Source organism: Dermochelys coriacea, chromosome 7 (genome assembly GCF_009764565.3).
Source record: "Dermochelys coriacea isolate rDerCor1 chromosome 7, rDerCor1.pri.v4, whole genome shotgun sequence".
Lineage (NCBI taxonomy): Eukaryota > Metazoa > Chordata > Testudines > Dermochelyidae > Dermochelys > Dermochelys coriacea.
This window is the reverse complement of record NC_050074.1, coordinates 122,000,551-122,013,477: the sequence shown is the minus strand read 5'-3', so window position 1 is coordinate 122,013,477 and position 12,927 is coordinate 122,000,551. Positions and strand designations below refer to the sequence as shown.

The 12,927-nt window shown below is 50.6% G+C and overlaps 1 protein-coding gene across 4 annotated transcripts in view; it reads left to right on the top strand.

Annotated features, from left to right (window-relative positions):
* The window catches only part of NEURL1 (neuralized E3 ubiquitin protein ligase 1), a 253,387-nt gene extending 244,841 nt beyond the window's left edge, over nucleotides 1–8,546 (top strand). For all 4 annotated transcript variants that reach the window (XM_038408134.2, XM_043519873.1, XM_043519872.1 and 1 more), the window contains 2 exons: nucleotides 4,017–4,163; nucleotides 5,844–8,546. In XM_038408134.2, the coding sequence (XP_038264062.1) occupies nucleotides 4,017–4,163; nucleotides 5,844–6,085 (389 nt within the window). In that variant the 3' untranslated portion in view covers nucleotides 6,086–8,546. The remainder of the gene's footprint in view (nucleotides 1–4,016; nucleotides 4,164–5,843) is intronic.
* Nucleotides 8,547–12,927: the final 4,381 nt, after the last annotated feature.

Genomic DNA, 12,927 nt, shown 5'->3' with positions numbered 1-12,927 from the left:
CGTCAGTTCTGTGAAGCAGCGCAGATAACACTGTGCAGACGCCGACTGAGTTGGTTAGAACGGCAGCTTCTGTCATGGCTTTTATATATGCCTCCTCCTATCAAATGGGAGGAGAGTCACCAAACTGTGCTGGCAGTGGCAGATGAAAACAGGGGCTGTAGGATAAAGGGAGGAAGGTTGGTTGCAGGGCTAAATGACAGGACTGGGAATCACAGCAGGTCTGCAGTCCTGGAGCTGCATTGTTCCCAGAAAGGGACCTTTTGGTTCCTTCAGCATTTATCATAATAGTGTCAGCTCCCTGATAGTCCTGCCTTGGCACATTGAAGAATCAACATGAAGGAGCTGAAATGTTCCAAAAAGGTAATGAAATGTGTGTGACGCCTCCCACGCACACCAGAGTTACAGAGAATGTTCCAGGAGAAGGCAACAGTTATCAATAGAAACACTTGGTCACATTCAGGCTGATACTGTCAATATTAGGCTACTGTATGCTCCCATGCCCTGCCTCAGCAGCAGCTATGTTACAGTGCTGGACAGAGGTCATGGTCTGGTGTTATTTGATACCATAAGGGGAAAACGTCAGGGGGCGTAAGGAACACGTACCATGCTGGTTTTGTTGTGCACAATGAGAAGAGCAATGAACCGTGCCAGGTAATATTTCCAAGTTCCGTTGGCTGCCTGTGTTAACCATCCCAATTTAAAAGAAAAACACACAGAGATGTTGAGCTTTATACTCTACCTGGCTGCCCAATATGGTTTGGGACAAGATGATTAAAATTCTATTACAGGCAGCATAGAACACTTGATTTAACAGGACATGCCCAGCCCTCATTGCCAGGGATGACTTGACAGGCTCCGTCCTATCCAGCTCCCTGTGATAAAGCCCACTCAAGTCAGAAAGTCACTTGTCACCAAGGAAACTGAGACACTCACAGGCTATCAGCTGGCATTTTCAAAGGAGCCTAATGGAGCTAGGCACCCAAATCCCTTTGAATATCCCAGCCAGATCTGCCGACCTCACCATGCTCTGAGAATAATTTAGTTAAAGTTTCTCCAGAGCTTTGCAGATGTGATGTACACGATATGTGCTAAGTCACGTCATTCATATAATAAAATACACAGGGATTGCTGAAACACAGCTACTTGTGGGGTGGAACACAGCAGCTGTTTAACAGCGCACAGCAGTACAGCTAATAAACATTACGGCACAGGGTAGCTTGTTAGTACGTATTAAACACTCCTTTTTGGCAGTGTCAAATACTGTGTTACTACGGGGGGAGGGGGTATGTGCAGAGGTTTAGCTTCAGTAACAGCTCTGAGTGAGGAGGTAGTTGTATAAAGGAGACAAAGACTTTCAGTACTTGCATTACTTAAAGCATCTTGCTGCTCTTACCGCCGGTCACCTCCAAGACTGCATCCAAACAGCATTGCTGAAATGCAGCCACCTCTGAGAGTGGTGCCCACAGCCATCTGTTACCCAACATGCTGCCAAGAGAGGGGAAGGCATAGTACAATCAAGGACGTTGCGGGAAAGGCCTTATCTTATGAAAAGGACCATGGCCATGAGATCTTCAGCATCCATGCAGAGGAGCAAGGACTTTGCTTTTTACAATCTGTCGGAAAGACTTGCTGTGCACAGTGAAGTGACTGGAAAAGGGGGCTGCACTATGGCGTCCTAGTGTATATCAGGAGAAATTCAGCTGCCCATGGAAGAGGAATTCCAGCACTATCACTTCGGTTTAGAAGCAGGTGCCTGACTTTTCCAAAGACAGCTTGGTCCTCTCGTAGTAGCTGCCCTCTGAGGAGCTCCATGCACTTTAACCACACTGATGAATTAAGTCATCCAACTCCCCTCTGTCATATCTCTGAGCTCCATTTTGCAAATTGCCTCTGGGCCTAAACCTCCCTAGGTGGCTTGTCTCAGGTCTCACAGCAAGTCTGTGGAAGCACAGGAACAGAACCCACAGTCCCTGTTCTTCAGCGACCCAGTCCTGTGTCCTGGGTGTATTTCCTAGCTATGTAGGTCTGTTTACCAGAGGCATGTGCACGCTGTCAAAGCAGAAATGTAACAAGTAGGAAACATATTTAACAGAGTTAAAAGTGAGACAAGTAATGCCACACGCAGTGAGCCAGGTGGGCCAGGCCTTCATTTCACTTGCTCTTCAGTGGTGTCGACAAGGAAACTGAGGCAGAACAGGCTAGTTTTCTTTCTGTGCCTCCCATCCAATACCCTTCTCATGCAGTGCACCTTGGCTACATTAAATATTGGTCAGATACCTGGCTGATGGCCGACATTTGATTAAATTCCAGTTGTCTACAGGAGGCTTTTGGGTGGATCAACCTGCTGGACTCTAGGATTTATTTCTAGCCTGGTTTGACTACCAAGTGCAGCTAGCCTCACCCGGAAAGAAGGAAATTGAAGCAAGATGCTCTCGGCAGGACTGTTTTCCAGGCCGCCTGGTGCTTTTTCACTTGAAAGCAGCTGCCGACTCATTGAACTGTGCTGTAGATCCCACTTTCTCAGCTCCATATATGGTAACGTGAAGGAAGCTAAGTATTCGTGGGTATTTAAATTCTGATAGGGAGCTATCCCTGTTGTCTCTTCCACAAGAGACTGAACATCTTGGAACTCCAGGCAAACCAGTTGCTCCTTTCTGCCTGCTCTGATCCCCATTAGCCAGCCTCCCTCAGCTATTGGTAGTATGGTTACCAAACAGACCCCATCCACCTTCCCGGGGGAAGGGAAGGGGGGGGAGACCCATGTCACCATCTGTGATTGTCTGTATTTGCCTCTGGGGAGACATTTCAGCTGATTATTATTATAGCAACAGGACAAGAAGCAGGCTGAGCCTGAGTGAGTTAGTAATGCTGTCTCTGGAGCTCCCCTGCAGAACTGGCAGGAAAATGTGAGCCAAGTACCTTCTCCCTCCAGTGGCCTGGGAGCAGGCATGTACTAGTAGAGGATTCCACAAACAGGGCCCTGTGACAGGCGAGTCCCAAACACAAGAAGGGATCACGCTCAGGCCTGCCACGAACTTAGCCCCCAGTGTCTGGTTCTCTTTGCCCCAAGCAGGTTTCTGCTTTGGCTGCTTGGCAGGCTCCCATCGACATGGTTTCTTAGGGGGTCAGCTGCCCAGGCAGGGCCAATTAATACAAATCTTTCCTGTCCTGTTTTCTCATTTCCCAGTTTGAGTGCCAGCGTTAATTTGCTGTCTGTTGCCTTTGAGCACCAGCTGGCCTGGTCACGTCCAGGCAGGGGGGGTTACCTGAGAACAACAGAGGCTTCCAAATAGGTGCAAAGGTGTTCCTTTTTTTATAGACAGGAAGGGGACAGCAAGGGAGGTGATATGATTCAGCTCAGGCCACACAGCAAGTGGAGCAGGACAGGGATCAGAACTCACACTTTTCTGCCTGCCAGGTGGCTCTTGATTGCCTTGGCGTGAGCTCGGTGGTGTCAGGACTCTCTGTATTTTGCTCTGGGGTATACAGCACTCGTTATTAAGGGGATAGCTCCTTGGGTTCCCTTCCAGCTGGCCGGCCGTGTGCATCCTCTCCCGCTGGCCACAGCCCCATCCCTGGATGTGATGCTGTTGGGGCATGGGAAGGTGAGACTGTGGGTGACGTATAATGAAAAGCAACATTTAAAACTGCAGAAGTATTTACATTGGCTCAAAGGAATCCAGCTTATGGGGAGGGGGGGGTGTTCAAACCTCTTTTAGGCCAGCTGATTGGGGAGGGGAGGCGAGGCACCATCTGGTGCCTGGCTTAGGATAGGTTTGTTAGGAATGGAAACTAAGGGTTAAGTTCTGGTCCCATTGAAGTCAATGGCAAAACTCCCACCAACTTCAGTAAGGCCAGGATTTCACCCCCAGCTCTCATTGTGATGGCACTAACACGGATCAGAATCGCCCAGCCCGAGGCAGGTATCGATGTGTGGGAGCAGGGCCTAATGTCTGGAATAATCACATGGGGACAAGCTTTTTTTAAAAACCACATGTGTTTGTTGTATTGTCCAGGTTCCACCATATTGGCTGAGCGACTGGGCCCATCTACACCGAGCTCTCCCACTTCAGCCCCTAATTCCCCCACGGGTCTCTGCAGTGGGGTTTCTGATCCAATACTGAGTACATGTGGTTCCGGTCTGCTCTGCAGCTCCATCAATGGTGAGTGTGCCTCGCACAGATTCGCGGGTTCCCTGCCATGTTCTGCACAGCCACCTTCCAGGTCTCCTGTTCAATGCCCATTAGTGCTCTAAATGCATGGGGCGACATACATCTATGCACCTGTCAGCTCCTGAAGTGAGTAAGGGAGAAGAGCCAGAGACCCATGAGGTCCCTAGGGGGATGTTTTTACATGGAAGCCACCGAGATACTTTGATACTAGACAGCAATAATTTTGTAGGCTTTTTCATCATAAACAATCTCCAAGGGGGACAAACTTTCTAGACTCTGTACACCCTCCTGTGAAATGCAGCTGCCTCTGGGGAGAATCCTGGAGGCTGTTTACATTGATATTCTCTACCAGGGCCAGTTCCCATGAATCCCAGAGGCTGTCATAAGCTTCCATCCAGCCTCACAATCACTCAGGGAGAGAGGGAGGAAGGCAGAATTCCCGTTGCACCAAGAGGTTGTGGCTGTTTGTTTGTATGAGGATAGTGCCTGGTGCCATCCATGCACCTCCCTGCTCAGAGAACTCACGGCCTGTGACTTGCCCAAGGCCACAGTCCCCTGCTCATATCACCAAACAATGCACCAGTCTTAGAGCTGCTGCCATTATTGCTCTGCCCTCCCTTCCAACAGTTAAACAGTAGCCAACCCATTTGGCAGCTTCCAATTTGTCCTCTGTAGTGAATGTTTGTACAGTGCTTGGACACAGCAGAGCTCCCTCTGTGGGCCAGCTGGGCATGTGATCAGACAGCCAGTTTTCCCATTGGCCCGTGGTGCAGTGAGCAGCTGTTTTGTTGCAGTGCATTGGCCCCAAACTCTACGCAAACTGCACAGCTGTACTACTAATCCCATGACAAAAGCAGTGTTACCCACCTTCAGAATCCCTTGCATTTATATAGCCCCTTCCTTGCCAAGAGCTCTGCCCCCTTTCCAGACATACATTGGGCCTCTCGCCACAGCTCAGGTGAGCTAGGTTCAGAGTTATGGTGCCCATTTGCCCGATGAGGAAGTGGGGAGTGACTTGCCCAAGGCCGTGCAGTGCATCAGTGGCAGAACCGAAAACAAAGCACCAGACGCCTGCCTCTCAGGCGTGTGTCCTTAACACATGACCACCCTCCGTCCCTGCATGGACTTTCTGTGAGCTGTTTTTAGAAGAAACAGATTTCTTAGGCTGTGTCTACACTACAGCACCTATGGTGGCATAGCCCCCGGGGTAGACGCAATGTATGCCAACAGAAGTGGTTTTCCGCCAGCATTGGAACACCACCTCCCCGCACAATGTTAGCTATGCTGCCCGAAGGCCCCTTCCATCAGCATTGCTGTATCTGCACTGCAGGTTTGTTGGCAGAACGATGCCAAGCCGGGGTTTGGGATTTTTCATGTGCTAGAGCAGAGCCCTGAGGGATTCTCCCTTCCTCATTGGTGCAGCATTGTGCACAGAGTCAGGTGCATTATGGCCTTTCTCCCCTTCCACTGAGGCCTCAGCGATTGGACACAGTTAGCTGCAAAAGCTATTGAAGGAGACCTGTTAAATCACTCATTCTATCCCTGCCTGTGCAGGGTGCTCCCTGCAGTTCTAGGTGCAGCAGGAGTCCGCTCTGACCAAGTCACTTCTCTCTCCCTAATACCGAAAAGCTCATGACTGAGTAAAGAGCAACCATGTTCCTTGCATTTCAGGCACAGCTCCAAACTCCCCGGTCAGCATGCCGGAGTCACCCATCTCCCCATCTGGCTCAGGGGTCTGGGGGGACGAGTGCACCATCTGCTACGAGAACATGGTAGATACCGTCATTTACTCCTGTGGACACATGTGTCTCTGCTACCCGTGCGGGCTGAAACTCAAGAAGATGGCCAACGCCTGCTGCCCGATCTGCAGACGGGCCATCAAGGATATCATCAAAACATATCGCAGCACTTAGAATAGCAGTATGGATTGGGGAGGGAACACTGCGGGGGAGGGGGGGGCGGACGTCAGAGGAGCGAGGGGTCTCTGTCTTCACTCATCATCTGTGAAATTCAACATCTGAACCACCCCAAGGAGGCTAGAGGTGGGGAGGGGAGGGTCCTGCTGGTGATGGCTCTTCCACTCCCCATTGCCCCCAATGGGTTCTGAACTCCAGCACATCAGGGAAGTCAAGATGAACCTCTCTTTCTAATGGGTTTTACATTTTAATCTCAAGAAAACAGCTGGAGCTGTTCTTCCTCTTCTGCACCATACCCAGGGATGTCCTTCTCCCCAGTGGACAGCGACTGTAGGCAGCTGGTGAGTGGTAGTAACCCAGAGAAGAAAGGAGGCCTTTTGGGGGCAACTGACCCCCCATCTCACAAAAACCTCTTAAAAGGGCAGGGCTGAATGGGTCATTCAGAAGAGCTGGGTGTCCAGCAGGAGTGCTGGCACAAAGGGTGTGAAAGGGCGAATCTGGCAGGAGAGAAATTATAAATCCAACCCCTTTTGCTGGTGGTGCAAAAGCTCCCAGTAACCTTGCTCTCCTGAGAGCAGTGGCCAGTGACTGGAAATCAACATGCTGAGTGCTTCGGGGGGGAGAGTGGGCCTGTGGATTTTTGGTAATGGAGAAATGCATGGTGGGGGGCGGGGGGAAGCAGCATGTGGTTCCTGCGAAAGACTCTACTGTGGGGCATGGCTCTGCGTGTTGCCTTCTAGCAAGATGACACCCCTGGGCTTACGTTTGCCCTTCAGCATCCTTTCCTCACCAGTCGGCTCCCTCCTGCCTGGCTCACTATGGCACTGCATGACTATAACCCCACTGCACCAATGCTTGCTCCTTGCTTCTCCCTGCCCTTCCCATCAGCGTTTCACAAGCCAAAAGCCTCTTCCCCCCCCCCCCCCACTCAGCACTTGTGAAAAACACTGAGGAAGAATGTCTACAACCCCCCCTTCCCTCCCCTGCGCTCTTTTTATGGTAGAGTGTTAAATGGCTCTCTTTGCTTTTAAGGAAGGAAACTTGGTTGGTGATCACAAGCTCTTGGCCACACTGATGTGGTCAATGCACTTAGTCATCAACAAGCGAAAAAAAGGAAGAAAGTAGCTTAAAGTGGATTTTGTTTCAAAGAAGGAGCTTCTGATCACTCAAGGGCTGGGGAGGAGGGAGAGAAGTGGGCTTTGGCTGCTGCCCCTGTTAGTGGCCAGATTCTCTGCATCCCACCCATTTTATGTGTCTATTTGCGAGTCCTTGTGAGCACTCAGTGTCGTACTGAGCAGCCACCAGGCTCTACCGGGGCTCACGCAGTCCACAGTCATCTCAGCTTAGGTCTGTCAGTCCTCCCTGGCCTGCAGCTGCAATATGAGCAAGGCACGCTGCATCCCTCTGAGGCTGAGCGTGCCAATCCTTGGTGCCCATTAAGTTCACGAGGCTCAGCATGGTAGCAAACTTGAGGCCTAGTGATTTTGTTTCTAACTGGAGACCCTGTAAAGTGTCCTCATTTTCAGAACGCGACAAGCCCCATCTGGAAACCAAGCTCCTCTGAACAGACTCAAATGTGGCACTTCTGAACATCTTCGATGAGGGGCTTGACCTCAGCTAGCTCCCATTGACTTCAGTGGGAGATCAAGCAAGGCCCCAGCCTGGTGGGAAGTAGTCGAAGCAGGCCTGCTGCTTTTCAGGAGGCTGTACAGCAGAGAAGGCAAGCAGGATGTGGCCCATTTACTCTATTTGCTAGTGTTAATGGCCCCAGAACACACATGTTGCCCCAGTCTAGCATTGACAGATCATGGGCTCAGTCACCTTGGCCCACGGCTGTAGCTCATGTACCTCTGCACGGCCCCTTGGCTGCAATGAGAGCGGGGCCACTGCAGGCCCAGGCCTTTTGCTTTGTGCGCTGGCCTCCTGTGGGCTTTTACTGAAGCAAATTCACCATCAGTTCTGTTAGACACAGAGAACCTGGTAACCCTGGGAGCAAGAGCAGTTAGGTGGCTGAAATAGACCCAGCCTACAAAAGGGTGCTCACGTTTGTAAGTAGTTGAAAGTGTTGAAGATGAATGAATAGCCTCTGTCTGCCCTAAGTACCAGGGCCAGCTTCTCCGCTCTTGCTAAACTGACTTATACGAGCTGAGGTCTGGGCCAAGGCATGATCCTTACAGTGAGCCATGAGAGCTTTCTGTGGGCCCTGTTGCTTTACAAAGCCAGCACGTTCTTCACAGCAGCCAGCAAGCCCGCTCCTGCATGCCGAACTTGGGCAAAACTCACATGCTCGCAGGAACCACAGGCTCAGACACCTGTAAGGAGCAAATGGGGGGACATGGTGGTGATGAGCTTGGGGGTGGGGGGGAAGGGTGTTACATAAAACTAGTTTGGTTTGTGCTTTTCCTTGTAAGACATCACCAGCTGGCTGGTGGGGAAGGTGGGATGTGAATTGAGAAGGAACAAAAAAGATCCTATCAAAAGCATAATGAGATTAATACCTAATTATTTTCCCCATGAAGCACTATAAGCATCTCCCCTCCCCGCAACAACTGAGTAGAACCCCCCCATCCCCACCCAGCTGATGCAGGTGTATCAGCAGCCCTCATGGGGTGCAGCAAACAATCCTCTTGTGCCAGTAGATTTTTGCCAATAGTCCCAAATACTGTATTTGTTTCTATATTGTAGATTTTAATATATAAATAGAGTTATGGCGCTGGAATTAATTCCCCTGCCACTCCTGCAGCATCCTCACTGACAGCCGGCTGTGGAAAGGAGCAACTCAGGACAGAGGCAGCCTTATGCCGATTTTCTTAATAAAAGTTATCTTGATGCTGCTACTGTGCGTGGAAAGCCGCTGCACCCCCAGAGATTGGTTGAGCTGGAGAATGCATTTTTAAAGCATCACTTTTAACAGGGATGGTCTCGTGACATAGGATGGGTGGTGCCTAACCCTACTTGGGGGAATCTAAGCTGAGCCCCAACTTCAGCACCCACCTTGGGCTTACAGAGCGTGTAGTTCCCACATTTTAATTCTTACAACACCTAAAATGCCCACAGTCCTGCACTACTACATTACCACCTACGGCTAGAACCGCCAACTGTACTCCTGTGAAACAGCCCTTTGAAGTCATGGGGGTCAGACAGGCCTTGTGTGAGCTTTGCAGGTGTGGACTCCAAACTCAGCAGGGCTAGAATACAGGCGACTAAGTGCAAACACTGTTGGCTTTCAATGAAAATGATCACTGACTTGCCCAAACACTCAGAGCAGAGGGACAGCTACAAGGTTTACACCAGCCGCTGTCCCTAACCTTGCAGCCCCCACGCAGGTGTAGAACTAAGAGAGTAAGGAATGGGGAAGAAACATAGGGGGGGGGGGGGAGTGCAGGGAAATGAGCACATATATATAAAGCCAATGCAGTCAGCATCATCCCCATGCTGTCTGTCCAGGCTAGGCTGGTTAATGGCTACATCGTGATTTTTAAAAGGAGGGACAAACAGGGATAAGAGTGGGCATGTGGCACTGTACCAGCCCTAATTGAATTGTGTGTGTTTAAATGTAGTAAAATGTGTTTGTTTTACTGTGGATCAAACTCCAGGTGTCAGCAGAAGCTTTATCAAGTAGGCTGGTGAGTTAGGATAGGGCTACACTAAGCCTGGATGCAGGTTCAAGTTTGAGCCTAAGTGCCCTTCTGCCAACATACAAATCAAATCAGCCTGACTCAGATCAGGAAGAATTAAGGTTGCCAACTTTCTAGTTGCACAAAACTGAACATCCTAGCCCTGCCCCTTCCCCAAGGCCCTACTCCCCCACTCACTACATTCCCCCACCCTCCCTGGGCTCTGGCAGGGGTTTAGGATGCAGGAGCATAGGCTTACCTCAGGCAGCTTATAGTCAGCAGCGGGGTGGAGGGGGGGCTAAGGCAGGCTGCATGCCTGGACTGGCACGGCGCTGCATATGCCCTGGAAGCAGCCAGCAGGTCCGGGTGCTAGGCGAGGGGCCAGGAGGCGCCACGTGCTGCTCCTGCCTGCAGGTACAGCACCTCCCCCCCAGCTCCCATTCGAGCCCCCTGGCGCTGCCACCTAGGAGCCAGACCTATCCTTCTGGCCACCCAGGACAGGTACAGACGCACCTGTCTTAGCACCACAGAGCAGGTGTTTAACAGCCCAGTCAGTGGTGCTGACCGGAGCCTCCAGTGTCCCTTTTTGACAGGGTGCGCTGATCAAAAACTAGAGACCTGGGCACCCTAGGAAGGACTCAGTCCACTGCTAGGAGAGCAGGTCAGAGCCCCAGTACTGCTGTGACTCAGGGCCAAACCCTGTCATTTTGCAGTGTGGTCACAGCTCAAGCCAAGTCCAATGGTCTGTACAGGGCAACAGGAATGCAATTGCACGGCTGTGAGACCTGGGGCCCACACTTGTAAACTCAGCTTAGTGCTGCAGTGTGAGTGCTGACGCAGAGGCTTGGAAACACGGCATCCATGATCCTAGATGGCACAGCCCTGGGCTGTAGTATGCCAAGCAGCCATGCCATGGGGAGGGGGTGGCTCCTCTTCCTGGTGTAGTTTGACTAATGCCACACTAGAAGCAGGGTCCGGCCCAGGGAGCTGCAGGGCTGGGCTTGCTGCGAGCAGAAGCAGTAACAAAACAAAACTAACTTTTGTTGGATTGGTGTTGGTTCCAATATGTGCTGGTGTCAGCTCCATTTCCTTGTTTTATTTTACAATGGTTTGTGTTCTAGCAGAAAAATCCATTCTGTGAAAATTGGATAACTGTGATTGTGAATAAAGGTGATTTTAGGTATCCCACAGCAGTGTAAGGGTGCAGTTATTGGCCATCAGCTTGGAGAACATGCAGCCAAAATGACCAAGTGCTACCCACTTTATTTACACACAGCGGAGCCTGATCAGCTGGATTTATAGGGCCTGAGGATCTAGTTCCTTGCCCCCCATGCAAAGGGGTGGTAAAATACTACTGAGCACACTATTTCAGCTCTAGCCTGCCAAGGCATAAGGGCTGCAGCCTTCCCCTCTTCTCCCCCTGACAAAGACGTGGAGGAGCATTCAGAGGCCTGCCTTATACACACTAGGCTGCAGGAGGGAGACTCCATCAGGTAGAGGAGGATTTGAACCTGGGACTCCATGCTTAGTAGACTATCCTAGGCCCCTGTAGCCTTAGATATCAAATCAAATATACAGGCTTGGTCCTCACAGCAAAACTGTCTTTTTACATCTGCTAGAAACATGCCCCCCCGCACTCCATTTTTGCAGTGAAGACAGCCCCAAAACACTACTACTGCCAATCCTTCAGTATGGTCTGAGAAAAGGAGAGCAAGCTCCTGCACCCATGCTTCTGGCTGCCCTTCCTGCATACAGTGAAGAGTTCCTGTCTTAACTGGCCAGCTGGGGGTAGCTTATCCCAGCCCCTTCTGATACTTGGTAGTAGAAGCAACTCCAGACTCTCAGCACTGCTTTCTGAGGCTTAGAAGGACCCCTGCTGACTCCCAGCCTAGATTGTCTACATTATCTACAGCAGTAGTTCTCAACCAGTGGTCTGGGGGGCTGCCAGCAGGTTTCAGGGAGTCCATCAAGCAGGGCCAGCATCAGACTCATTGAGGCCCAGGGCAGAAAGCCTGAGCAGTTTAGCTTATGGGGCCTCAAGAAATTGCCCTGTTTGCTACCTTCTAATGCTGACCCTGGCTTTTAGATGCAGAAAATCAGCTTGTGACCCAGGTGGGCCATGGAGGTTTTATAGCATGCTTGGAGGGCCTCAGAAAGAAAAGGGTTAAGAATCCCTGACTTACAGTACGTTCTCACTACAAGCAAGATGCCTAGCACTAGCACTACGCTGGAGGGGGAAAGAATCTCTTAGCCAAAGCCTTTTCCTGGGGTAGTGGAACTGCTGTCCAGCCCGACTTCAGACTTGCGAAGGCCTTTGCCAGCTCACTTGCAGACCTCAGAGCATCAACTGATGAAATGAAGACCAGAGGGTGCAGTTGATGACAGCCCCAGAGGCAGGAACTTCTGGGCCCAGTTCTGTCACTTATGCATAATGGCCGGCTAGGCACATCATTTACAGCTGCGGCTCACTGCCCAGCTACCCTCTCCCCAACAAGCTGGGCCTAGTGCTTTGGGAGGTGTGAGTGAGCAGTGCTCTAAGAGGATGCATTTTCCTCTAGCACAGTAAAGGCCATTAGTCTTCAGTCAAGCACTTCTGCTTTCCTTAATGGTCTGTGGCTACACACACTGAAACAGAGATAAAGCTTCAGCTTGACTGTGCCCAGTGCCTACGACCGAAGACACTTGATTTATAAATGAAATCCATCCCCTCCATTTTTCCTGGCTGGCTAGGCCTTCTCCCATTGACACTCCCCTTTCCATCGGAATAGGAGTGAACCCTACGTTAATGTACCTTATGGGATCAGGGCTGTGATTAGCTCTGGCCAAAACCCCAGGCTACTTGCACACTATGGCACTTTCAAAAGCCAGCAAGTTGAATCTGAACTCCAACATACAAGGTGGAATAGTACAGCAGTATTTAAACAGCATCATCTGCTGCCTTAGCTAAGGGACTACATGGCTGCTCCATGAAGTAGGTAGAAGGTGTCAGCTAAATTCATTAAAGCAGGAACAAGGTTTGACTTTCAGATATTTAATGAATAAATAGACTGTTTCTCTGCTTCTGAATTGTCAAGAGCAGCAGATGGGAGCCCTTAGCATGGAGACTGTTACAGAATACCCTGGCTGTCGCTCATATACCGTGAACAGCAGCAGATAGGAATAAAAGCACCAGGCCTGTCTGGAAATGCAGAAGTCTGATCATTACTAGAGTTAAGAGAAAGC